General features: G+C 43.1%; 1 protein-coding gene across 2 annotated transcripts in view; it reads right to left on the bottom strand.

The window, feature by feature from the left end:
• Positions 1 to 27377, bottom strand: part of LOC134342897 (piezo-type mechanosensitive ion channel component 2-like) — a 240104-nt gene that overhangs the window by 119787 nt on the left and 92940 nt on the right. The window contains exons 18-26 of one of the 2 annotated variants that reach the window (XM_063041568.1): positions 24513 to 24625; positions 23898 to 24362; positions 18725 to 18885; positions 17276 to 17452; positions 13170 to 13283; positions 10397 to 10597; positions 5751 to 5955; positions 4752 to 4850; positions 2179 to 2344 (exon numbers count right to left, since the gene is read on the bottom strand). In XM_063041568.1, coding sequence (XP_062897638.1) covers positions 2179 to 2344; positions 4752 to 4850; positions 5751 to 5955; positions 10397 to 10597; positions 13170 to 13283; positions 17276 to 17452; positions 18725 to 18885; positions 23898 to 24362; positions 24513 to 24625 — 1701 coding nt within the window. The remainder of the gene's footprint in view (positions 1 to 2178; positions 2345 to 4751; positions 4851 to 5750; positions 5956 to 10396; positions 10598 to 13169; positions 13284 to 17275; positions 17453 to 18724; positions 18886 to 23897; positions 24363 to 24512; positions 24626 to 27377) is intronic. The other variant, XM_063041569.1, reaches the window with a different exon arrangement.

Raw genomic sequence — 27377 nt, 5'->3', positions numbered from 1 at the left:
GATGCTGGAAATTCAAGCAACACACATCAAAGTTGCTGGTGAATGCAGCAGGCCAGGCAGCATCTCTAGGAAGAGGTACAGTCGACATTTCAGGCCGAGACCTCTCAGGCCGAGACCCTTAGTCCTGACGAAGGGTCTCGGCCTGAAATGTCGACTGTACCTCTTCCTAGAGATGCTGCCTGGCCTGCTGCATTCACCAGCAACTTTGATGTGTGTTACTCTTAGCCAGGTGTAGTGTCTGATGGTCACACAAGTACACATTACTGACCGTCTTCTGTCCCAATTAAGTAGCATGGTATCCCAAATAAATGAAAGGAATCCTGGCTATTTTCTCAATTTGTTTTTGTTCTTTAACAATTGTTTTTGTTCTTTAAGAGTTGGAAGCAGAGTTAAGATGGCGCTAAACAATGACTCCTTTGCTTGCAACTTTGGAAACAGCTCTATTTCCATCTCTATTTTTCCCTTTCAGGGTTCTTTTGAAAACCCTATATATTAAGTTACACGCAGACTTCAGTTCTTTGCAGGAATGGGACCCGTTCTCGGGATTCCATGACTGGCCACTATTCGACATGCCAAGGGTTTGGCCTGAGAGTCTTGATTGTGTTTGGAAGCCTAAGATCTCGGAGCTCTGGAGACGGGTGGATCGAGGGTTGGTGTCACGGCAGGAGACTCGTGTGTTGTTGGGGAGGCCGGAAAATCTTTCGCTGTGGGCCCGAAGACCTGAGATCTTTGCGATCTTCAGGCACAGAGCTTGGAAAAAGTGACGAAATTGACTTTTTAACATTGTAAACCAGCAGGTTGTTGTTATGACTCCCACTTGCTGTGAAAATAGGGAACACTTCCCTCTCCCTTATTAGGGAGAGAGAGAACCTGTGGGTTGTCAAATGCCGGATGAATTGCAGTAGTCTTTGGGGTAATTGCAAGGTCTGTGACTTTGCTATTGCCTAGCTCACGCTTGTGCTCAGTAGCGGGTGTGCTTTTTTTTTGCTAGGGGCGGGGATATCATTGCCTTGCTGCCGTTACACGTGGGAGGGGGAAGCTGGGGATGACCTTGGGGTTCTCACGTTTAACTGTTGTTCATCCTTTGGGCCACTTCTCTGTTTTCGTGGATATTTTTCGAAGGAAAAGCATTTCAGGACGTATATAGTATACATTTCTCTGACATTAAGTTGAACCTTTGAACCTTTGAAATAAGCCATGTCCCAATTAACTGATGGCCCAATTAACCAGAATCCACTGTATACACTTCTCAAATTGGCAACAATGTTTACTTTCATTTTTCTTAAAAGACTTGCACCAGTTCTCTCTCCATTTTTTTTAGCCACTACTTACATTTACTAAAAAGTGTAGATGGAATTAGCACTTTAAAGTAAGAAATCACTACTGGCATTCACCTATTTCTCATTAGAGATACTGTAGATGAACTTCTTTCCATGGTCATCTGTTCTGATTATTTTGCAGTTACAAACTGGGAAGGATACTGTATTCCGAAGTTCTTTAGTATCTGTAGAACTTTAGTATCTGTTGGGACTTCCTTCTTGCGTACTTCCTGTTAGAACTTTTACCTTATTTACATGTGGTAAAAAATGGGTGTACAGATAAAGTCACAAGTTCTGGAAGTTGCAGTTGTTTCTTTGTCAATGTGAATTAAGTTTCAGATGCTATGGTGCCTATTCAGTCTCAAAGAATATGCTAAATGACTGATTAATTTAGCCCCCTAACTTCTCATTCATATATTTGTATTTTTTGGTCAGTTAACTGGTTGACCATAAACCGCAATCACCTTTTAAGAGTTTTCAGATGAAGCTATTGAAAGAAAAGGTAGCACATTGCATAATTTTTGATGGCTCAATATGCTTTTCTTCCTGCCCGTGACACAGAAAGATGCCATTCTGTCCATCAAGTCCATGTCAGCTTTCAGAGGAGCAATCCCATCAATTCCGTTCCCCACTCCTTATATCCCTGCAGCCTTGCAACTCACCCTCTCTCTCTTATTATTGTTCTTCCACCTCCAGACAACCCAATTGTGTGACCTGTGTCCATCTGAAAATGAGGGATCTGCACATAAGGACCTCTCAAACTTTGGTTTGTCAACCAGCATCCAAAGTTAGGGAGACAAAACACTGAGATCACTGGTATCTGAAATAATAGTGACCGGGTTTTTCAGGAGTGGCATACCTGCAGTGTAGGAAGTTGGCAACGGGGATATACTGACTGACGGTGGCTGTATCCAGACTGCGGCCGATCTCTGTGTTCTCCCCGGCCAAAAGCCGCACTGCTCCTTTGTTCTCATCCTCAAACACCTGCCACTGGTTGGACGCGTACAACAGCAACATGAAGTCATCTGAGAGCAAATCAGGTAAAAAAATCATTCTTTACTTATAAAGGAAACAATAGCGTTTTAACAATAATTACACAGGATACAGAGCAATGGCTACCACTACAGCAAAAGATCATTCAGTCCAGGAGTCTCCGGTGGTCTACATTGTGGAATTGATTCAGTCTCTTTCCTCCCCTCCTCCAAAGCTCTGCTCAAAGCCCTGAAAATTATTTTCCCTTAAAGGTGTGGATGACGCTATTTTCCCACCTGGACATATGGTGAGCTCGAGATTATTCAGAAATTGCTTTTATACTCCCCTGGTATGCTAAAGCAATGTAACATGATACACTAATGCTGTTGGAAGAGACTGCAATGTGATCATTCACCAGGCTGATAACATTCCCTGACCTCAAAAGACCTGGCATTAGCAATGTATTTGAAGGGTCACTGGTTAATCTATTCTCTATCCTACAATATTTAATATTAATTCACTTTAGTTCGTTATTTACATGCAATTCATCTGTAGATTTTATCCTTACCTTCATAACTTATCGTATGTTATATGTGTTAAGTGCTTTACACCCTGGTTCATAGAAACGTTGTCTTGTTTCTATATACATTATATGGTCATGTACTCTAATACATGTATATAGTTAAATGACAATAAACTTGACTTGATTTGACTGTATTACACAGGATGCCACTAGATGGCATTGCATTACTCACCTACATCCTGTTATAACTGTTAAAGAATGTTCCATTTTCAATATTCATACCATAATGTAAGTTAGTGGCATAAATGAGCCACTTTACTCTCAAATTTATCCCCTTCTTCTTCTTTAAATCCCCCCAGTGATCTAGCCTCCACAACTCTCTGGAAAGAGAATTTCAGGGATTAACCATTCCATACACCTCAATTTTAAACAACCTCTTTCTAAGTCCTGTGTGACTATGGTCTCATTCTAGATTCTCCTACTTGTGCTGGCCTCCCCCCACCCCCAAGTAAACAGAGATATTTCTCCTATTATTCTAAATAGAAACCTGGCTTTCAATCACACTTATATAGCCCTCTCATGGAAGCTCGTAACAAACTAGGCTCATTAGCTAACTCTGGCTAACAGTCACGTGACTTAGCATTGCATGGGTAACAGTGAGAAGGCCATTTTCAATAAGCCATGCATGTCTAGGGTCAGTATGATTTGGGTTCAACCAAACAGGAAAGTAGGAATGTTCCGCTGAGGGAACAAACATTGTGGTGAATGCTCTATCAATACTGCCCCCTGCAAAGTTACCATTCCCCAGGAAGCAACAGACCTTACACCGGAATAAAATTAATAAAGGCATCCGTTAGTCTTGCGAGACCATGGATCTGCACCTGGAAAGTCTTCACTTTCCAGGGCGCAGTCCTGGGCAAGGTTGTATGGAAGACCAGCAGTTGCCCATGCTGTAAGTCTCCCCTCTCCATGACACCAATGTTGTCCAAGGGAAGGGCATTAGGACCCATACAGCTTGGCACCAATGTCGTCGCAGAGCAATGTGTGATTAAGTGCTTTGCTCAAGGACACAACATGTTCCCTTGGCTGGGGCTCGAATTCATGACCTTCAGGTCGCTAGTCCAATGCCTTAACCAATTGGCCACGTGCACCGGAATAAAATTATGGTGGAAGTATATTTACAGATATTTCAACTTTAACAGTTAATAGAAAAAGAAAAGGAAAAAGGTCCATTACAGTTAACCCAGTCTAAATGTGCACATAAACGTTGGAGCTCGTTTCTGAAGTAGTTGGTTGTATCACTTTAATCACTCATGCCACTGAACCCATGTCACCAGGCACAGTTTAAACTTCCCTTGAAGACTGTTATAAACTAATTGGCCAACTCAGGAGTATTTGCACTTCCTCCATTCAACCGCACAAAGCACTCCTAGCACCAGGGTCTCCCTTTTGAGCAGGAGTCTGTGAGTGTCTTCCCTTGAGCTCTTCTCCGCTCCTCCTTCCTCTTCCAACTCCTGCCTGCAAAGACCCAAAACTAACCAACTGTCCGTCAGAAATCTGATCCCGCCCAGCTCTCTCGAATGTTCCATGGCATCCCCCTGGACAGAATGTTACCAAGACAAACCTGATTGGGTGACAGAACATTCCTAAACCAAGCAAACGGCTCCTTATCTTAGCAGAAACCAAAATACTAGTCTATGAAGCTTAGTTAACAGAACACACTGTGTTTTGCAGAAAAGCTGCTGAAATAAAGTGCCTAACAGCATAGCAGTTGCAATACTATAAAACATGTTCTTAACTAGGGCACTTACCTACAATTGTAAACTGGAATCTTAACTCTGATCAGACTTTTAATCTATCATATCTAGGATATGAAGATGTAAAGATAAATACATTCTCTCACTGGAATTTCAATACCTTACATGCTGGATACTCACAGACAAGGAACATAGGATTGGGTCTCCTTATGAAGTCTGGCAGATACAGCCACTTAATCAGATTGGAACTCAGTCCAAGGCTGGATCTCCAAGGATAATCTGTAAAGAATACCATACATGAAGGAAGGATTCTCTCCTGTTTCCTGACGCAAACAAGCTATTCATCATTGTGAGACTACACTGGGAGTAATTCCCACTCCACCTTTTGCTTCTGTTATTGGTATTTGTGTTTGAATGATGGGACAACAGGAGTATTTAGGGATTGTAGCCAGCTGCACCCAGCTGAAGCATTGCTCCAGGGAGGGCGGACAAGCCTGTTGGAAGCTGTGAAGCACAGAAATGGGGCAGATTGGTAGGGACATAGAGAGCAATTATTGACAGGAATCAGGTCACTTGTGAAATGATTCAACTTGTTTAGCTGCATTTTGAGTTTTGGCTATATTTGCACATACAACAATTTATGGTGGACCTGATCAAGAGTTAATGCAAGCATAGGAACCATGTCAAAGTCACATGCATAGGTGGATGTTCAGGGTGAAACATCTTGACGTTTCCAAGTCTCTGTATCCAATAACAAGAGGAGGTACTATAGTCCCCACTGTACATTGATAACAACCACCGTTGAGGGTGGAGTTTGCCACTTCCCCTCAGGTTAATTGTTGGTTGGTGGGTTAACTGGCCACTTAAACGAGTCCCTGTGTGTAACTGAGTGGGAGAATCCATGGAGGTGGTTGGGTGAAGGGGAGGCTAATGGGAGTGGAGGGGGAGTAAAATGGGTCTGTGTAAGATTTGTGCAGAACTGGATGGTTGATAGGCAACACAGGTTGGTAGGCTATCTCTTGGAGTCTTATTCTGTAACACCCAAGGAGCAGTTTACGGACCATATGTTGACATCACCAGAATGCACAGTGGCACGAGTTACCTCAAGGTTAATCTCTCCCTAAACGTCTATCTAAACGCTTTGTTGCTTTATGTTACTCAGTTGGTTTGAGGAGGCACCTTTGCAGAAAGAGGGAGGGATCCCGAGACACAGCAGATACTGGAATGAAATGATGCAGGCGATGAAACAACAATACTTGGGCCATATCTCAGCAATGGCCTTCCTGCGACGCCGCTGGACAATGGCGGTCAGGCATAAGGCATGAATTGCAGAGTACAAGTCCATTCGCTGCCCAACCAAGTTGATGGCCATCATGAAACAGATCTGGAAAACAAACAAAATGATGCCTGTCATACTCCAGTTTTCACCCTGTCGTTTGGCTTAGCACTGACCTGTGCTCATCTCATTGATGCAGATTTCCCAGAGCTCTTCAAGAAGCTTGGGTCCAAGCTACTGTTATTATCACATTTCACCTCCTGTGGTCAGCAAAGGGTCCACTGGACCTCCAGTTCCAGGGCATGCACCAATTCACATTTACTTTGGACCTCAAAGGTTTTCATGTCATGTGAATTATGTAACTAGCCCACAATGTTCCCATGCTTTCCACTTACTTGCCTCACACTGCTCTATACAGATTTTAGAGTGGTACAGTACAAAAACAGGCCCTTCAGCCCACCACAGCCATGCCGACCTTTCCCACCTACATGAATCTCATCTACCTCATTTGGTCCTATGAAGCTGCCTATACAAGCACCACTCTCAACAGTTTCTATATTCAATATCTACCAATCTCTACATGGTCCTTCACAACACTTCCTAACTCTGTGCATCAATTCCCATATAACTTAAACTGTAGCACCAGCACTCTCTGAACCTTGTCTAAGTTATCTCACCATAATGTACATTATTACATTTGTGCAGTCTATTCCATTACTCCTGTATTTAGCCAATTCCAAAACACTTGTAATTATCTATTCCATAATATGCTCATCTCACATTATCCTACCTGCCCAACCAGTCCAAACATAAACCATTAATTTGCCAGAGCTGTGTCTGCAGTAACCTGGTTCTAGCTTCATGAACTAAACCTGTTAGCAACATAATACCCTGTACCAAGGAAAAAGTAGTGGACACAGCTCAGCACACCACAAGAACTAGCTTCCTCTTTATAGACCCTGCCTATACTTCCCAATGCCTCAGTAAAGCAGCCAACATAATCAAAGACCCCACCCACCATAGACAATCTCTCTTCTCCCCTCTCTCATCGGGCAAAAGATACCAAAGTCTGAAGGCACATATCACCAGGCTCAAGGATAGCTTCTATCCCACTGTTATCAGACACTTGAACAGACCTCTAGTATGATAAGATTGGCCCTTGGCCTCGCAATCTACCACGCTCTGATCTTGCACATTATTGTTTATCTGCATTGCACTTTTTTGGTAGCATTTACACCTCAATCTGCATTGTTATTGGTTTAGCTTATTCTGTCTCAATGCACTGTGTAGTGATCTGATCTGCATGAACAGTCTGTAAGACAAGCTTTTCACTGTATCTTAGTACATATGACAATATTAAACCAATACCAATATTGTTCTTTATGGATGGCATGCAAAGCAAAGTTTTTCACTGTACACGTGATAATAAAAAACTGATATACTCATTTGCAATTAAATGCTTTGATTTATGCTTAATTAACAGTCACAATACACTCCCAAACTCAGCTTCCTGACTTTAATGTTTAACCAACAAACATGCAACAAGGGTTAGTCTGAATGTGTGTAAGATGAATTCAGCAGTAAAGCAGCTTTGACTGATCAAACATTTTAGCACAGCTAAACGGGTTTGCTAAAGGTGTTAATGACTGGCTAGCTGTGCCCACAGTAGTTCCCTAGGCCAGATGTGTTGTGTGGTTTCTGAAAATGGGCAGAAAAGAAAGATGATCACACAATCAGATCACTTCTATTGGGTAGGGATTGGCTCAAAGAACCAAAAGGGGATTGGAAGAATGTAATTGGTGTAAGCAACCACATCGACTATAGATGAGCTGACAATGAAATATGCTGATATGTTCAAGATTTGTCCAATGGGAACAGAAAGTCCCCATCTGAATGGATCTAGAGATGGATGATGTACCCAGTTCTAGGATTAACTTTGCAAATTTGGAAACATTGGGAACTGGTTTCACTCTTTTCTTTAAAAGGGACAAGCAGCATAGTAAATGTAAATTAGTGGGCTGTTAATGTATTCATTCATGTGTCGGTATTAATATATGTGCAGACACAGTAAATAATGGTGAATAAACCAAACAACTTCTACACATTATACCACTGGGAATGAGAAAGCAAGGGCTGTAAGGGACAGAGGAAATCAAGAGTTATAGAATCTCAAACAAGAGAAAATCTGCAGATGCTGGAAATCCGAGCAAAAGACAGAAAATGCTGAAGGAGCTCAGCAGGCCAGGCAGCATCTATGGAAAAAAAGACATTTGACATTTCGGACTGAAACTCATCGGCAGGACTGAAGATGGGGGACGGGGAGAGAGAAACAGAAGGCGAGGGCTGGCTGGTGGCGCAACGACATCGGCGTCGGACCCGGGAGTGGGGGTTCCCGGTTTCAAAACTAGTCGGGTCCGCTCCCGAGTATGCTTTCCATCCGTGCCGGGTTGAGAGTCGAGATCGCAACTTGATCTCGTAAAAATAAATGGGGAAAAAATACTGCGAAAATGTCTGTGAGGAGTGGCGCACCACACAGTCTCTCTCTCTCTCGCTCCGCGCCTTGTAAAAGCCATGAAAAAGACATCATCACGGACACACACGTGGACACGCAGACGCACACACAGGCGCAGATGCACAGACATGCATGCACGCACAGACGCACAGACTCGCATGTACGGAGGCACACGCCAAAAAAAGAAACAGCAGGTGATAGGTGAAACCTGGAGGGAAGGGATGAAGTAAAGAGCTGGGAAGTTGATTGGTGAAAGAGACAGAACGCTATGGAAGAAAAAAAAAGGGTGGGGGGGGAGGGGAGGCACCGGGGGAGGCTATAGGAAGCAAGGAGGTAAGGTGAGGGGAGGAAAACAGGATGGGAAATGGTGAAGGATATGGGGGGGGGGGGCATTACCGGAAACTGGAGAAATCGACATTCAAACCATCAGGTTGGAAACTACCCAAATGGAATATAAGATGTTGTTCCTCCAATCTAAATGTGGCCTCATCACTACAGTGGAGGACACCGTGGATGGACATATCGGAATGGGAATAGGAAGTGGAATTAAAATTGGTGGCCACTGGGAGATCTCGCTTGTTCTGGCAGATGGAGTGTAGATGTTCGGCGAAGTGGTCTCCCAATCTACATTGGGCCTCACTGATATACAGGAGGCCATAATGGGAGCACTGGACACAGTAAATGACCCCAACAGACTCACAGGTGAAGTGTCACCTCACCTGGAAGGGCTGTTTGGGGCACTGAACGGTAGTGAGGGAGGACGTGTAGGGGCAGGTGTAGCACTTGTTCCTCTTGCAAGGATAAGTGCCAGGAGGGAGATCAGTGGGGAGGGACGAATGGATAAAGGAGTCGCGTAGGGAGTGATCCCTGCGGAAAGCAGAAAGTGGGGGGGAGGGAAAGATGTGTTTCATGGTGGGATCCTGTTGGCGGTGGTAGAAGTTATGGAGAATTATGTACTGGAACCTCAACAGTCTCTGTCTACAGCTTCTACCAAATGATTATATTTCCACTATTCATGCCAGGGGTGTGTACTGGTAAGGCTGTCATCTCCAGTCCAAGCTGTTGTAAGTCACTAAGAGTCATCCTTGAACTCTTAGCAATGGCTTGAGACACCTGACTGCCTACCCAGTCAAACCCAACCATGTTGTGCAGAACTGGAAGTCCACATGAGAAAGTGTGGAGAGCTTTCTTCCCTAAAGGTCCTGAATTAGTTTCCTCAATAATCTGACAGACTCATGCTCACGTTTACTGAGACAACCTTTATATTTTGTTTCTAAGAACAGGATTTGGATTTTCACACACAAACCTTGGATGGTTCAGTAGTCCCAGTGGTCTGGTCACCAACTTTAGAGTCCATTCCCTTGAAGCTCACTGAGACCCCACTTCTGTGCACCCTTTCAGCGCACAGGGACCCTGTTTCCTGTAATCTCTTGAAATTCACTGGGTTAACTGGAAAGTTTATTACACCACTGTGAAACATCTAAAAAAAGTCATAAATTAAAAGTGTAATATTGTATTAATGAGATAACATCTAATGGTCTGGTAAATCTGCCAGTCTGGTATCAATGTAACCAGTGTGTCAGATTAATGGAGTTTTAGTGTATTAACTAAAGAACTAAAGGCATTTTTTTCAATCACCCGTTCATTTTCCGTTTTGTTGTGTGAGGGGAAGTGTTGACGTTCTGTTAGTTTTTTGTGTGGGGGAGAGGGTTTTGGAAGTTGATGCCATTCTTTGTTGTACGGGGGGGGGGGGGGTGGTGGTGGGCCTGATGTTTCTCCCTGAACAACTTTCATGTTCTTTCTTTGTTTTGTGGCTATCTGGAGAAATACAAATTTCTGAGTTGTTCATAATATATGAAAATCTGAAACTTTTTTTAACCTTTGAACTGGAGCTCACAATGTGAAATGCAAACCATTGTGGCACGTTTTCTACCCTTGTGTCAGTGTTGTGGACACATCAAGTTGACAATGAAATCCACATTAACTGATGTTCTTGAAATTCTCAAAGAGGAATGGATGCCTTTAGGCAAACTGTACCTCTAGCCCAAACTTGTAGAAGAAATAGTTTATAAAGTATTTGATGCAGTTCCATAATCCATCATCCAAATGTAGCCGAGTGATGTTGTCCAGCAGGGTCCCTGTCAAGGGTGTCTTTAACCCTTTCTGGAGCCTGTAGTACTGCTGATGGCGATAAACAGTCACTTCGAATGCCAGCAAACCCAGGATAATCAGGTGGCTCTAAACAAACAAGATGCAACAGGTGTAGTTACAACATAAAGGACTGGATGATGATCTGTTGTGGTATCCTGACACAGGCCAGTATATCACATTGTCACTGGTATATAGCATTGATTACAAATCTATTTTCAACTAGCTAAATCAATTAAACCATCCAGGATATCTTCAAAACGCGGTGGCTCAAGAAGGCAGCATCCATCATTAAGGACCCTCGCCACCTGCGATGTGCTCTCTTCTCATTATCACCATCAGGGAGGAAGTATGGTAACATGAAATCCACATTTAATGCTTTAGGAGCAGCTCTTCCCCCTTGTCATCAAATATCTGAACAATCCATGAACCCATGAAAATTACCTCAGTATTCCTTTTTTTTTGCACGATTTGCTTTTCTACTGTAATTTTCAGTAACTTTTGATGTCTTACTCTATACACAAAACAACAAATTTCACAACATATGTTAGTGATACAAAATTGATACTGACAACACCAAAAGTACAGATGACTTGGTTCTGTAAAGTATTGGAAGTATCTCAGAAGCAAAGAATGAGGAAGTGTATAGGAATACAATTGGGTACTGAAATTGTTAATACAGAAGGTCCAAAGAGAACGATTGTGGTAGCCAGGGCACTTCTGAAGAGCAGACACCTGTCATTCTCTCCACTTTCCCATGGGCCAGCTTCTATCCTGCTGCTTTCAGGCTTTGAGTGGACTTCGCATACTGTAAAAGATGAACAGTTGATCTCCCAGTCGACCTCTTCATGGCCCTTGAACTTTATATGTCTACCTGCACTGCACCTTCTCTGTAATTGCCACACCTCACAATGCATTGTGTGTTCTTTTTACTAACTCGATATAATTATGTATGGCATGATCTCATTGGATGACACGCAAAAGCTTTTTACTTTATCTCGGTATGTAAGTCAGTACGAAAACTAGTATAGACGGAAATGTACCAGGCAATGAAAGCCTGGCATTTTTATATCTCTATCAGGTATCTCAAAGTGCCTTACAGTACAGGATGATTGCAAGTATGGCTATTGCTGTAACATACTAAATACCCCAGTCAATCTGCAGACAGCTTCCCCAACAGAAACATGACACCAATTAATAGATTAACATTGCTTTAGTCCCTGGGGTTAACTCCCTAGGATTCCTTCATAATGGTTCCTGGATTTTATCTGAGAGAACAGATGAGGTTCTGATTTTTACACCACATGCAAAAAAAGTGGCACCTCAGATATCATACCACTCCTCATATCACACACTTGTGCGTCAGCCTGGCTTTCTGTCCAGAAGTCTCTGGAGTGAAATTTGACAACAGAAAATCTGCAGATGCTGGAAATCCAAGCAACGCACACAAAATGCTGGAGGAACTCAGCAGGCCAGGCAGCATTTATGGAAAAGAGTATATTTGACATTTCTGGCCGAGGCACTTCATCATGACATCGAAGTGAGATTTGAATGCACAGGAGGGTGAGTGACACTAACTGTCCTTAGCTGGGGTCAGGATTTCCCAGTGGCCACCTATTTCAATTCCACTTCTCATACCCACACCAACATGTCTATCCACAGCCTCCTCTACTGCCTTACTGTGGCCAGACACAGGTTAGAGAAACAACACGTCATATTCTGTCTTGGTACTCTCCAACCTGATAGCAACAACATCAATTTCTTTAAAATCCAGTGACAACTTTTCTCTGTTTTCCCTCATTCAGGTGGCCCCTCATCCCCTCTCTTCCCTTTCTCCACCCTTATGACCTGTTCATCACCTCCCTCTGGTTCCCCACCTCCTTCCCTTTATTCCATGGTCTACTGTCTTCTCCCATCAGGTTCCTTCTTTTTCAGCCACCTATCACCTCTTCCACCTATCACCTGCCAGCTTCTCACATTCCATTTCACCCCCCCCCATACTGTCACCTGGTCTCACCTATCACCTTCCAGCTTCTCACATTCCATTTCACCCCCCCCCCATACTGTCACCTGGTCTCACCTATCACCTGCCAGCTTCTCACATCCTTTCCTTTCCTTTCCAGTCCTGATGAAGGGTCCTGACCCCAAATGTTGACACTTCCCTTCCCCCCAGGGGATTATGATTACCCCTCTGTAGATTGTAAGGTAGAGATGCCGGTTTGAGCCAGCAACTTTCATAGCCACGTAGTCATACAACACTGAAACAGGCCCTTCGCTAAGTCTCTGCTGACAATCAAATGCATAGCTATACTAGTCCCATCTGCAAACTCTTGGCAAGTATGCCTTGGTTTTCTCAGTAATTTCATTTCACTCTGGAAATGAGAATTATAGCAAATTTTGAACACCTGCTCCTGGTAGCAATAGTGATAAAAACTCATGCCGATTTCTCCGAGTGAGTAATAGACACACTTATCAGAGATAATCTTTGCTGGAAGCTGGCAGCAAAGAGCTAACCATGGTCTAAATTGTACACTGGGGTCAGTCCTATAGTGTTCCCACCAGTAATTCCAAACAGCCAATCAAAGAGGGCAAGAAGCATGACATTGATCTGCAGTGAGAGCGCAGTCTCTCCAGATAGAGTCCCAGTGTTTTAAACATGTACCTGCAGGCAGGGCAGGACATCATCTTCACACTTCCTCAGTGCTCCATACCAAGACACAGGGTCAATGGGTCCTGCGTACAGAGCAGACGTGGACTGCAGCTCCTGGCTTCCATTCTGAGGAGTACAAGGTAAAATGTTAATGTGACTGCGTACGGGACAGAAGAAGCAACAGAAAGTAATAGAACTCCAAAAATATGGTATCCACCGGTTTTGAAATTCCAGTGGTTTGTCATCCAGCTCACTGGAACCTGTTTCCCGTGATCTCTTCAAACACGTCAGGTTCAATGCATTATCCTATTTTGTAATACATACAACTGAAGTGGTGTCCTGCACTATTAATAGAAGCAAGACTTAACAATTCAGAACTTGCAAAAGAAAGGAATGATGTACAAGAGAGAGTGAAGTTTGAAGAGAATTATATATGAGGGAGGGAGGGAGGCATGGAAAGAATGATGTACGGCAGAGGGAGTGATGTGCAGAGAGAATGATCTACAGAGAGAGAGAGTGAGATGTGGAGAGAGGAATGGAGAAAAGGCTATGCTCCCTTCTCCCTATGGTCATCAGGCAGGAGTTACAGAAGCCTTACAACCCCCCACTAGGTTCACCCTACAACCATCAGGCTCCTGAATCAGCGCGGATAACTTCACTCACCTCTGCTCTGAACTGATTCTTTGACCTACAGACTCACTTTCAGGGGCTCTTTACAACTCATGTTCTCAGAATTATTCTTATTTGCTCAGTTTGTCATATTTTGCAAATTGGTAGGTGTCAGTCTTCAACTGTTTATGTGTAGTTTTTTTTGTAAAATTCTACTGTATTTCTTTCTTCCTGGCAATGCCTACAAGAAAGTGAATCTCCTGGTAGTGTATAGTCATAGAATCAAAGAAAAATATGGCACAGAAACAGGCCCTTCGACCCACCCAGTCCACACCAAACTATTTAAACTGCCAACTCCCATCAATCTATACCATGACCATAACCCTCCATACCACTCCAATTCATATATCTATCCAAACTTCTGTTAAACTTTAAAATCGAGTTCAAATGCATAACTTTTACTAGCAGCTCATTCTACACTCTCACGATTCTCTGAATGAAGAAGTTTCTCCCTCATGTTCCCCTTAAACATTTCCCCTTTCACCCATGACCTCTCATTGTAGACCCACCCAACCTCAGTGGAAAAAGCCTGCTTACAATTATCGTATCTATCTGTAACACGCTGTGAGGTTTCGCTGCTAATGTAATGGCCTCTCTGTAATGTTTTACGGCTAAGGAAATGGTTTCTGTAGCAGCAATGTTTGGGCTATGACTAGAGATAATGGGGTTTTGGAATGTGTGCTATCCAATGAGAGGGATATTGTTTTTTCTTGTGGGTCTGGGAGCAGGGATTTTGCAGTCTTTTGTCGGGCAGAGATGAGGAGAGAAGACGCGAACGGAGAGAGTTGGTAGACCACTGGACAGAGTGGACTTGGAGCGAGGGTCCGAGGGTCAGCTACACTTGGAAGAGGTCGACAGGGAACAAACGGATGGAACTGCAAGCTCCAATGTTGCACATTAGACTGTTTCATGAACATGGGCCCTTTTCTTTTTTTGTTTCTTTATTAACCGTATAGTCAAATTAAGAATTATAAAGCTCAATCCTTTAATCACATATCGTGCACTGTTTGTTATTTCATGCTACTGATTTGTAACAGGGGAATACATCACGCAGCATCCACCCAAACAAGATTTCTTAAGTTTGACTGGGCTGGGAGCTGTCTTCCCCAAGGTGAAGCCACTAGTCGAATCGCAAGTTACATATACGTCTCATAATTTTGTATACTTCTATCATCATACCCTCAATCTTCTACATTCCAAAGAATAAAATCCTAACCTATTCAATCTTTCCTTATAACTCAGGTCCTCCAGACCCAGCAACATTCTTGTAACTTTTTTCTGCACTCTTTCAGTCTTACTTACAACTTTCCTGTAGGTAGGTGACCAAACCTGCAAACAATTCTCCAAATTAGGCCTGACTTCCCACAATACTCACAAATTAGGTCTCATAAGACGTCAACATAACATCCCGTCTCCTATACTCAATATTTTGATTTATGAAGGTCAACGTGCCAAAAGCTTTCCTTATGATCCTATCTACCTGTGCTGCCACTTTCAATGAATTATGGACCTGTATTCCCAGATCCCTTTGTTCTGCCGCACCCCTCACTGCCCTACTGTTCACTGTGTAAGACCTACCCTAGTTGGTTCTAACCAAGTGCAACACATGCACTTGCCTGAATTAAATTCCATCTGCCATTTTTCCAGTTGGTCTGGATCCCACTGCAAGCTCTGATCGTCTTCCTCACTGTCCACTACACCCCCAGTTTTGGTGTCATTCACAAATTTTCTGATCCAGTTAACAACATATGTATATGGACAGGAAAGGAATGGAGCGTTATGGGCTGAGTGCAGGTAGATGGGACTAGGTGAGAGTAAGTGTTCAGCAAGGAGTAGAAGGGTCGAGATGGCCTGTTTCCGTGCTGTAATTGTTATATGGTTATTATCATCCAGATCATTGATATATATGACAAAAACAACAGACCCAGCACTCCACTAGTCATGTGACTGAACCTTCCTGGCCAACCTCCCATGCGGGACCTCTTATAATGTCTTGCTACAGTATATGGTAACATACAAGTACTTTGATAACAGATATACTTTGAATTTTAGTGTATGAAGACAAGAGGCTCTGAGAGAATAATGTACGAGGGAGGGTATGAGGTATGGAGAGAAATGGGTGAGAGAGGAATAAAGGGAAGGAACAGGTGAGAATGAAGTTCCCCAATCTGCCTGCCCAGCTGAGACACATTACCTGCAGCAGCTTTCCTTCCTGTCCCCACCACGCCCCATCTTCCAATGAGATGCTCGTCATGGACTGCACACCATAATGTCATCGTATCCCCTTATTTTCCACTTTCTGGCAATTAAAACTGTGAATCATCCCCGTTATTTCAAATGTGTGACAACACATTCATATTTAAATTAAATTTGCATTGATTTCAGCTGCTTCTCATCAATTCAAAATAATTAATTTCTCAAAATTTGCATCTGACGCATGCCTGAATTCACTTAAAAAAGTTCCTTGTTTCTTTGAATTTTCCATCCTGAGGATGACCCTGAGCCTCGCAAAAAAAACAATGTCAGTGATTGGTTAAGTGAGCTGCCAGTCATCTGCAACCACCCTATTGGCTCTGGATTCTCTGTCAAGCACATTGGCTGCTCAGCAAATCACAGAATGAAATATGAAAGACTGTTAGATATGGGAGTGTCTGGCATGTCGAGTCTGCTCTGTCTTTCAATCATGGCTAATTTTTTCCAACCCCATTCTCCTGCCTTCTCCCCATAACCCTTACTAATCAAGTACCTACCAATCTCTGCCTTAAATACATCTCAAAGACTTGATCTCCTCAGCCTTCTGTTGCAACAAATTTGTCAACATCTGGCTAAAGAAATTCCTCCGCATCTCAGTTCTGAAGGAACATCCCTTGTTCTGAGCTGTGCCCTCGGATCTTAGACTCTCTTTCCATTGGGTCTCCAGGCATCCACTTCAAGTCCACTCTGTCCAGTCCTTTTAGTATCTATTAGGTTTCACTGAGAAACTCCCTCATCCTTCTGAACAGGCCCAGGCACATCAATCATTCCAAAATTAAGCATTTCATTCCCAGAAATAAGCCCTACAAGTACAGAAACAGGTTCTGAGCCTCCAGACTGACCATCAAAAACCCATATTCGTTGGAGAGTAGAAGAATGAGGGTTGGGGGCTAGACAGAGTGGATGCTGAGAGGACACCTCACTCAGTGGAAGAATCTAGAAATCGGTAGATAAGTTTACAATGGTGGGGGGGGGGTCATTCGTTGAAGAAGTTCTTCTGTCAGAGAGCTGTGAACCTTTAGAATTCCATCCCCAGCTGGCTGTGGAAGCAAAATCATCGAATGCACTGAAGACAAAGAGAGATATTAAACATCACTAGTGTTCAGGAAAATGCAGCAGGGCCAAGGTCAGATCACATCTTGCAAAAAGGGTAATCGGGTCGACTACACTCCAATTTCTTACAACATCATGCTTACCAGAGTGCAGTTCCTAGAGTACTTGGATATCTTCACCACCTTTAGCTGGTACATCATCTTACAGATAATCATGACACAAGCCCATAGAGTAGAAATGCTGGATGCCAATGGACGGAATGAGGAATAGGGCAGGGCAAAAACCCAGAGGATTAGGAAGACGTAATTCATCAATGAGACCTGCAAAAGATTCAGAGACACTCAGTGGCCATCAGATGATTTAACAAGAAACCATGAAGAACCAAGAATAACCCAAGGTCCTGATACCTAAATGCATACATTTCCATGCAGTCAGTTCATCAGAGGTTGGGCCACAAGGTGGTGATCATATCTGCTATTTCTTCTTCCCCAGTCAAATACTCCTTACCCGATTCAACACGAAGTCATCCTGAATGTGTTTGTTGTTGTCTGTCAGGGTCCCCAGACTTGGCCATGTGGGTAAAAATATTGATGATTTAATCAATTGGATGGGTCTATCATGTCCATTGGGCCAGAGTCTCTGGCTAACATTCAATCCTTTCCCTTAGATCTACCCACCACAGCACTCCTGAATTCCAGCATCTTCATCTACATCTCCAGACCAGAAGATCTCTATGGATCAGAAGATTGGTAGGGCCTCATTCAACTGCTGGCCCCAGCCTCTTGTCGGAAGACAGAGCCAGGTTGCCTCCCAGATGCTGGAAGCTACAGCTGTCCTAAATTAATTTTCACATCTTTGAACCTGTGTTTCCTAGCTTTGAATCAAGTGTAATCTAAATCAGTATTCCAAGTTAATTTTTTCTTCAATTTCAGGATGTGAAAAACCAAAATTTCTCCTGTCTCCCACCCTGGTCATCCATGCTACTTATTATTTAAAAGACATTCTATTTGCTTTGCAACCAGGTCGAGTGCAGGAGTACTAAGTATGAAGGTGCAGTGTGACAAGAGCTTCCTGAGTTTAGCCAACCCAGTCCAGCACTACTTATTTCTGCTCTTGTGGAAGTTGTGCAAAGGCAGTGTTAGGATAATGTCCTCTAGACTACAATAATTTGCTGTTAGTGTGCAGATGGCCCAGGCAAGAAAGGTCTTTGAAGAGTAAAGCTTCCCTTTGCACAGCAGGGGACTGCAGCCATTTAACATATGGAGACAAGATTAGGTTGTAATCAACTGATGTAAGGCACAAACTCTGACTAAGGGACAACTAGCTTAATTTCCACGTATCATCAGTTGTTAGCCTGTAGTTTCTATTGACTTCTAACATCTGTATTGTGAATGGTGAGTGTTCTTGCAAATAAGGAATTTGAACTACACAAGGTTACCAATTGGTCAATATCCGTAACTGCTGGTCAATTCTGTACAAAAATGGCATTTCTCTGTTCAGACTTCAGAACAGTGTAGTTGGCAGGTCCATGCTGTTCTCCTTGTGTGGTTGAGTTGTCAGAGTCCTCACATTCTCACTGTTAATCTGCTCACCTCTCTCAGTGTGATCCAAATGATAAAGGACGAGACGATCTTGATGATGTGAAGTTCCAGCAGTCTCCACACCAAGACCTGGGCTTTGTTCACCAACTCCAGGAACTTCAGAAACAGGGTGGTCAGTCTGTCAATCACCATACTCCAGGGACAAGGGCTTGCTGCAATGGAAAAGAGAGGAGATTCTTCACATTTCCTAGGAAAAGAACCCTTTGTTCCTCCTTCTATTCCACTGAGGAAAACACCGTCTCAGGGACAGATCTGTCGGTACAAGGATTACAGTTCCTTCTTCTAATATCCTGAGATAAATTATTATTCAGCTACTCTCCAATGTCACAGCTAAGATACACTCCAAAGCTACACACATTTCCAGTCAATAATGTGTCTCCTTCGGAAGTCAATGTTGAACTTGGGATCAGATCACTGGGGGAAGGAATTGTGGCCCAGGAAGTAGCTACTCTCTCCAAGTCAAAGCCAAGATTTTGCCTGCAGAACTCCACCAGTTCCTCCTGGGTATTGTTACGTACCCCGTAACTGGGTTGCCAAACCAGCAGAAATGGATCACTCAGTTGGAGTCTGGAGTACTAGAACTAAGAAAGTTTTATTAAAGAAACAAGCAACACAGTAATCGAAAGGATAATAAATGCAACAGTTCAGTGATGATAAACACACATGTGCACAGAATTAAGATAACAGCATCAATCAAGCTCTATCGTTGTCTAGGGGTAAATGACCAAATTTCAAAATGACTCAAAGTTCAGTCCAGTTCAGTTCGCAGTAATCGTTGCCATGGCGATGGACAACGTGGGGGAAGAGAGAGATAGAACAGGAACAACTGATCATTCAGAACACTGCTTCACTCACAGACCGGCGAGATTGCTCACAAGCAACTTTTGGGCGGGTCCTTGGTGATGTCACCTGAGGTCACCGACTGTGATCCCTCCTCCAGATGCAGTCGATCCTCTGCAGTGAACCCGGCACCCAGGCAAGGGCGGACACACACCGGGTTCCCGCTGATCGTACCTTTCCACCCTGGTCGTTGTCTGGTACTTCTCACCCACTCGTGAGAGGCGCACCGCTTCCAGGGTCTCGTTACCTCGGGTGGCGTGTGTCTCTGTCTTAGCGAACCTGTCCCTTTTTATCCCCCTGCTGGGGTATCGCCTGTCCATCACTTCAAACAGTTCAGGGTTCAAAGGGGGAGCCGCTCCAGACAGCTCTCTCTCTCCCACGTCCCTTCATTACACATCTCCAGACGCTGCTCCATTGTTCCTTATCTCTCCTTCCCCTGAGGGCAGGTGGCAGACCAACTGCTGATGCCACTGATGCTAGCCCAGGCCAGCAAACATCTTATTTATATGTGTATTCTCGTCACAGTATTCAGAACCAAATTCAAAGCCTCTCCTTTCTTTACCTGTTGACCTGTCCAGGGGGCCTAGCTGCTCACAGCTCCCTTCAAAATGGCTTTATTTCTAGTCTGGTGACACCTGGAGTAGGGCAGACCTCTGTCCTGACCATAAGGAGAGGCAAAACAGCACCAAGACCACAGTGAAGGAGTCGAATATCAATTCAGAACCTTGTGAATTTGCAACTCGAGACTGCTCTTCAATATCCCTCCAAATCACTTGCTACGTGATCTCCCGGTCCAGTCTCAATCCCACCTTTTCATTTCTTGTTTCTTTTTCATGGGATCTATCACTCGCACACAATTATCCTACCTTTCTAACCACAGGACATTTTACCCAAATTCCACTGACACATCACCATAGCCACTAGCTGAACAGACTGGACCATGTTCATACAAACAAATGTGGTATTTACAAAGCCATCCCATGCCTTCATCTTGGCCTCTCTAACCACATCTCCATAATGTTAATCCCACCATACTGACCACTGCTGAAAATGGAGAAACCGGTCAAGAGGACCATCACTGTGTGGCCAAATGAGGCCGTCTCTATGCTTCAGGACTGTTCCGAACCGACTATCTGGTAGATGTTCAAGGAGGCCGCCACAAATGGAGAAGATGCAGACCTCGAAGAATGTGCCTCATCTGCCATTGTCTACATCAGTGAGTGTGTAGATGATGGTACCTCAAGAACGGTCCTCCCACAGCCCAACCAGAAGCCCTGACTGGATGCAGGGATGCACTCCCTACTACAAGCCCAGTACGCTGCCTTTGAGGCCGGCAACAGAACAGTTCTCTGAGCAACCAGAAGAAGCCTCAGCTTAGGCTTCAAGAGGGCAAAGGTCACCTACACACAAAAAAATTCAGGGACACCTGTCCAATAACAACTCCTGCCATACGTGGCTGGGCATCATGGGCATTACTGACCACATGAGGAAAAAGAGTGTCGACTGTACCAGTGACGCCTCCCTCTCCGACGTTCTAAACAAGTTTTATACACGCCTCGAGGTATGCAACACCATGCCAGCCACAGAAACTACTCTCCCCCCGGGCGAGCAGCCGTTGTCTGTAGCAGCGGCAGTCGTGAGAAGGTAGGGGCAGAGACTCAACCCCTGTGCGGCAGCTGGGCCAGAAAAAACAGCCCAGGCTGAGTTCTCAAGGACTGTGCACACCAGCTCACTGATGTCTTCACAGGCATCTTCAACACATCACTCATCCAACCCCACTGCTGTCCCCACATGCTTCAAGTCAGCCCTGTACCAAAGAACTCTACACCTTCAGAATGAAACAATTACTGCCTGGTGGCACTGACACCAATCATCATGAAGTGCTTTGAATGGCTGACAATGGCACTTATCAAAACCTCCATTCCTGCCACACTGGACATTCACTGGTGTGCTTACTGACAGAAGACCTCTATGACAGATGCCATGCACCTGGCCCTGACACACCTACAAAACAAGGACACATGTCAGAATGCTGTTTCTGGATTTCATTTCAGCATTCAACACTATTATCTCACAGATCTTGGTGAACAAACACCCACTCTTCAGTGTAACTAGGTGCTGGGACTTCCTAACCAACAGACCTCAGATAGTCAGGACGCACAATTGCTCCTCCCTCCCCTAGGGTTGTGTGCTGAGCCCACTCTTCACACGTGACTGCACAGCCAAACACCTGAGCAATCACCTTGTCAAGTTAGCTGATGACACAACAGTACAGGGGGTCATCAGTAACAATGATGAGACAGCCTACAGAGAGGAGGTGGAAGCGTTTGAGACCTGGTCCCAGGTAAATAACCTCCTCCTTAATGTCAACAAGACAAAGGTGATGGTTATCAACTTCAGGAGAACTTGCATCACCCACACACCCTTTTACATTGACAGGACAGCAGTGGAAACGCCAAGCAGCTTCAAACTCGTGGGAGCGCACATCACGCACAACCTCCCATGGTACCAGAACACATCCTACACATCCAAGGTAACGCACTTAACATACTTATGATAGCATTGTAGGAAGCCAGTTGGCCCATCAAGTCTATAGCTGCTCTCATCAGTCCCTTTTCCCCTTACCATTTAGTAAAGTTCCTCAGAACCATATTCAGAGTAAGTCCTAGTGTCCAGCTCACACCTAAAATTGAAAAAAAAATCGCTGACAGATAAAATCATTTTGCCAGAAGCCAACCACTAGACTCTTACAGACAGTACACACTGTTTCTGCAATGGTATCCAGGGGCCCGGAATATTGATCCAAGGGTATGAGCTTAATCCCACAACAGCAGCTGGGAAATGCAAATTCAGGTAATGAAATTAATGTGATTTTCTTTCTTTCTTTTTATTGATTTGAAAAAACATAGATATCATCAAATACAATCAAGAGGAGAATTAGTTCAAATATATATCAGCAACCAAAATTAAAATAGACACTGTCAAAATCATAGATATTGTTAAACTAGTATAAAATATATAATAAAAAAAGAAAATAATAATTCTCCTCTTACCAGTTAAAAGGAGAAAGGAAAAAAATTGGATTTTAAACAGAACAAACAAAACAAAGGGACTGGGCAGTCCATTTTGAGGATACAACCAAAAAAAGAGGGGAGAAAAACTTTCTGATCAAATCTAAAACCTCGAGAAAAAAAAAACTTGAAAGAGTAATAAATCAAATTAAATGAAAATATTGGATAAAGGGTCGCCATATTTGTTCAAATTTCAAAGGATGTATCAAATCGGAAGAAAAGTCGAAGCTTAACTCGATCGGAAAGAACAGCAAAATGATTGACAAAAAGAAACCCCTCAGGACTGCCCAGTCAAAAAAAAACTAACCTGATAGCCCCACCCACCTCCTCCAAAAGCCCAGAAATTGTCCAATAGGCAAATGACATGCTAAACTACTGACCCTTAACCCCTGTCTCCAGATGGCAGCTCCATTTACAAAGTAAAAAAATTATCACCACCAAAAAGACATAACAAAGAATACATATTATATTATTACATAATACATTTTAATAAAATGTCTAACAGTAATTAAGACCGAGTTAACGACGGCCATCTTAAATCTATTTAAAATATACAGCCATTTATTCAAAAAAGAAAGATAAATACTAATATATACTACAACTAATATTAAAGACTTATGAATCAAGGAAAAAATAAGTAAATATATATGTATTCAATTCAGAACTACATTAACTGTTAAAGCTAACAACAACAGATCGAAGTAAGTTAACCAAGTCTGTATCTGAACATTGATAAAACGGAAAGCGGACTTTCATCAATGGCATTACAAACTATTCCCAGCTAAGGATCAACCTTTCAAATTGCTTGCAAAGTGGACTTAAACTCTTTTATAAATTTCCAACCATCTTCTGGAGAGTCAATTCGTCTTAGACAAGTATTTGGTGGAGTAATCCTCCAACGTGCTGGATAACGCAACGACAGACAACAATTCATATTTTAAAATTCCGCCATCATTTACCAATATTTAATTCTTTCAGCATAAACCTCTGGGGCAAAATCTTCCACTATACGAATCTGAACTTCATTATAGATTAACTTATCCCTTTTCCTTGCATTCCAAAGAATAGCTTCTTTGGTTGAGAAATAATGCAAACAGAGAATTACAGGACGTGGTTTAATTTTGGCTGGTGATTTAATTTCGACTGATGGTTTAAAACGTCGAATTCGGTGGGCTCTGTCCAGTATCGGACTAGCTTCGAGAATGTCACCAAAAAGTGAATATAACATGTTCGAAAAAACTTAAGTGGCTCACCGGTTTCCGTATTTTCAGGCAAACCCAGTATACGTAAGTTCGTCGTGTAATTTCTGCTTTCCAAATCAATCATTTTCTTCTTAATCCTTGATAGTTCCAAAGTATTCTCATTAATTTTCTTTTCCATAAAAGACATCTTCAAATCCTGTTTTTTAATAGATTGATCCATTAATTCAAAATCTCTTTCAGTTCTGTGAGTACTCTGCTTAAGCGTCTGATATCGATCTTCCAAACTCTTCAAAGACTCCTGAATAGCAATGGTGGTTTTTTCAAACAATTCATTAGCTTTTGTCAATTTATCCATTTTGGTATCCAACGTACCGATCTTCACATTCATAGGTTCCATTAAAGAGAACATTTTTTCCGAAGTAAAAACTTCCTCTGATTTCTCTGCTTGCTGTGGCTCAGGAAGAGTTTTGCCGCTACGTAATTCAGTTCCAGCCATCGTATTTAAACTGTAAAATCCTTTAACAAATGTAATAAATCTTCAAACATAAAACAGATCTAGCAGTGGAAAGTAAGTTATAAAAGATGGAGCAGAGACAAAAAGACGTCTTACTCCATGCATAAGCTTAAATTCAGCACTCGAGGTCACATTATCTTGTCTAGAATTACCTTTATTATCTGGCTCAACCTCTACCTCCAAACGTAGATTCTTTTCTTCCAAGCTGAGCTTCTCCAAGGTGTCACTCCTGTTCCTAATGCTTTCACTGTGTTCGTCATTCAACCTGGCAAAGCAAAGCAACTCATCATGCAGCTTGATTCTCATAAAGTCGAAAAAAAGTTGCTCATTTATAAGGCTAAGTTTATTCTGGTTATCATCTGTTTAAAAACTGGTAAAACTGGATGAACTTAATTTGGAACCTACCAGACAAGGTTTCTTTGCCATCATCCGAACTGCGATTTCTACCAGCTAGAAAGGCAGAGGAAGGGGGCACATTGGAACCCTGCCAATTTGTCAAGGAACCCTGTTGTCAAGGACACTTATTTAAACACCATTCCTTAATTATCTCTGGGTAAAATCTCTGGATCTACAGTACGAGTCGCAGAACTATGGGAATATGTTCACCACACTGTGGTTAGGAAGATGATAACCACTGTCTTCTTATGGTCAATACAGGATGGATAATAATGCTGGCTCTGCTAGTAATATCCACATCTCATAACTTTATTAAAAATAACAGGCTGATTTATCTTCAGAACCAGCTTCAGATGGAAACTTATGCATTTATGCATTAAAGAACGCTGTCCTGAGCTTTGACGTACTCAGTTTGAGAGTTCAGGTCCAGTTAACTGCCCTCAAAATTGGCCAAGCAAGCCACTCAATTACAATTAACTTCTTATTGTCAGAAGGACAATTAGGAATGGGTTGCATATATTGACGTTGCTAGAAATACCCATACCATGTATTTATAGAAAAAAGGTCAAACTAACAATGAGAAGCTATCAGGAATTAAGGTTAATGGGAATTGCAAAGAGGAAGATAGCTGTAGTTGTTGGATAGTAATCATTTCAGTTACAGAACATTGATAAAGAAATTGTCCAGAGCTGCATCATTTGCAGCAGTTTTAAGATCAGAACACAGGAACACATTGTACAAGACATTGGTGAGCTGCCAGTGGAATATTGCTTTGGGTTTTGGTCACCCTGCTGTAGGAGAAATGCCATTAAGCTGGAAAGAGTGCAGAGGAGATCTAGCAGGGTGAGTTGTGCAGAGGCTGAGCTGGTTAGGATTTGTTTCCATTGGAGCATAGAAGAATGAAGGGTGATCTTTTGGAGGCATATAAAATTCTGAGGGGCATAGATAGGGCAATTGCGCATAGTTTTCTTTTCCCAGGGGTTCAGGAACCAAGAACCAGAGGGCATAGGTTTCAGGTGAGAGAGAAAAAAAAAATTAATACAGACCTGAGGGGCAGGTTTTTTCACCTGGAGGGTGGTCCATATATGAGGAAGTGGATGAGGCATGTACATTAACAACATCTAAGAGGTACTAGGACAGGTACATGGGTAGGAAAGGTTTAGGGGGATGTGGGCCAAACATTGGCGGATGGACTAGCTTAGATGGGGATCTTGGTAGGTTACGGATCAGCTGGCCCAAGGGCCTATTTCCATACTTGTATGACTCCATGACGAGAAGCAGGAGCAGAAGTGACTGTGCAATCAGTCACTCATGCCTGCTCAACTACTTAGTATCATGTCTGGCCTTTCATCATCCCCACACTAACTCCACGTCTCTCAATTCCCTCGGTATCCAAACATCTATTGATTGAGTAGTGATTGGTGAACAATATTCAGCTCTGTCTGCACCCCAATAAGTAAAGAAGCAAGCTAGCAGGCCTCATCTAGGCATGAACCGATGTGACACGTTACAGAGGCAGGCTATGTCCAACTTCAAAAGAAACAATCACCCTCTCCTTAATAATCAATGCCGAGAAACCCCAGTACTGTATTTTCAAAATGGTTTGTCACTGCTCACTAGGAATGTAATTACACTTTCCATATAACAAGCAGTCAGAGACAGTGTGTGACCCAGCTCCTGGCTCCCCAGACCTTGCCCCAACTATTGGATACATCTGCTGTGCGATGGAAAACTTTCCAGCTGATCACAGGAGTGGAGCTTTAAAAATACTCAGGTGGTTTGACATGATCTCAGAGGAATACTAAAGGGTGCTTCATGATCAGTGTAGACAAGACAAAAGGCTCTGTTTCAATGTGGTATGTCTCTATGATGAAGTAGCCTATTTAACTGGCTTCCCATCAATCTCCGTAAGAAACATTCACCCCCTCTAAAACTTAGTGCAGCAAGGATTATTGGCAGCGATAGCCAGATGATTAACACACTGGACCTGAAATCCAGTGGGGTCTCCTCACCACGTTCGAACCCTGCTCGCGGCAGTGATATATTTTGGGGTGGTACAAAGGCGTAGCCGTTAGTGAAACACCGTTACAACACCAGTGACCCAGGTTCAAATCCACTGCTGTCTGTAAGGAGTTTGCACACTCTCTCCATGACTACAGGGGTTTCCTCCAAGTGTTCCAGTTTCCTCACACGTTTTGAAGACGTACGGGTTAGTAGGTTAATTGGTCTCATGGGCATAATTGGGCAGTGCAGGCTCGTTGGGCCAGAAGGGCCTGTAACTGTGCTGTATCTCTGAATAAAAAGTAAAATACTGGAAATCATTTACAACGATGGGGCTTTTTTGACAACACTTCCCAACTCTTCAGTCACTATCACTTTTATCGCAAGAGCTGGAGTGGTTCCAGACAGCAGTTCACCACTACCAGACAGGCAACACATGCTGGTCTTGCCAGAGGTGTCAGGCAAGATCCTGTAGGTTAATAAAATAAAATTTATGGGCAGTTTGATGTTTATCTTTAGAAGCTTTTTGTATTATGCATGGCTCCGGGGTTGAACACCTAATGGTTTTTTTCCCCCACTTTTTCTTGCTTAGTAGGGTATGTTTTTATTATCACCAAAAA

Source organism: Mobula hypostoma, chromosome 2 (assembly GCF_963921235.1).
Source record: "Mobula hypostoma chromosome 2, sMobHyp1.1, whole genome shotgun sequence".
In the NCBI taxonomy this organism is placed as follows: domain Eukaryota; kingdom Metazoa; phylum Chordata; class Chondrichthyes; order Myliobatiformes; family Myliobatidae; genus Mobula; species Mobula hypostoma.
This window is presented reverse-complemented; position numbering and strand designations above follow the sequence as displayed.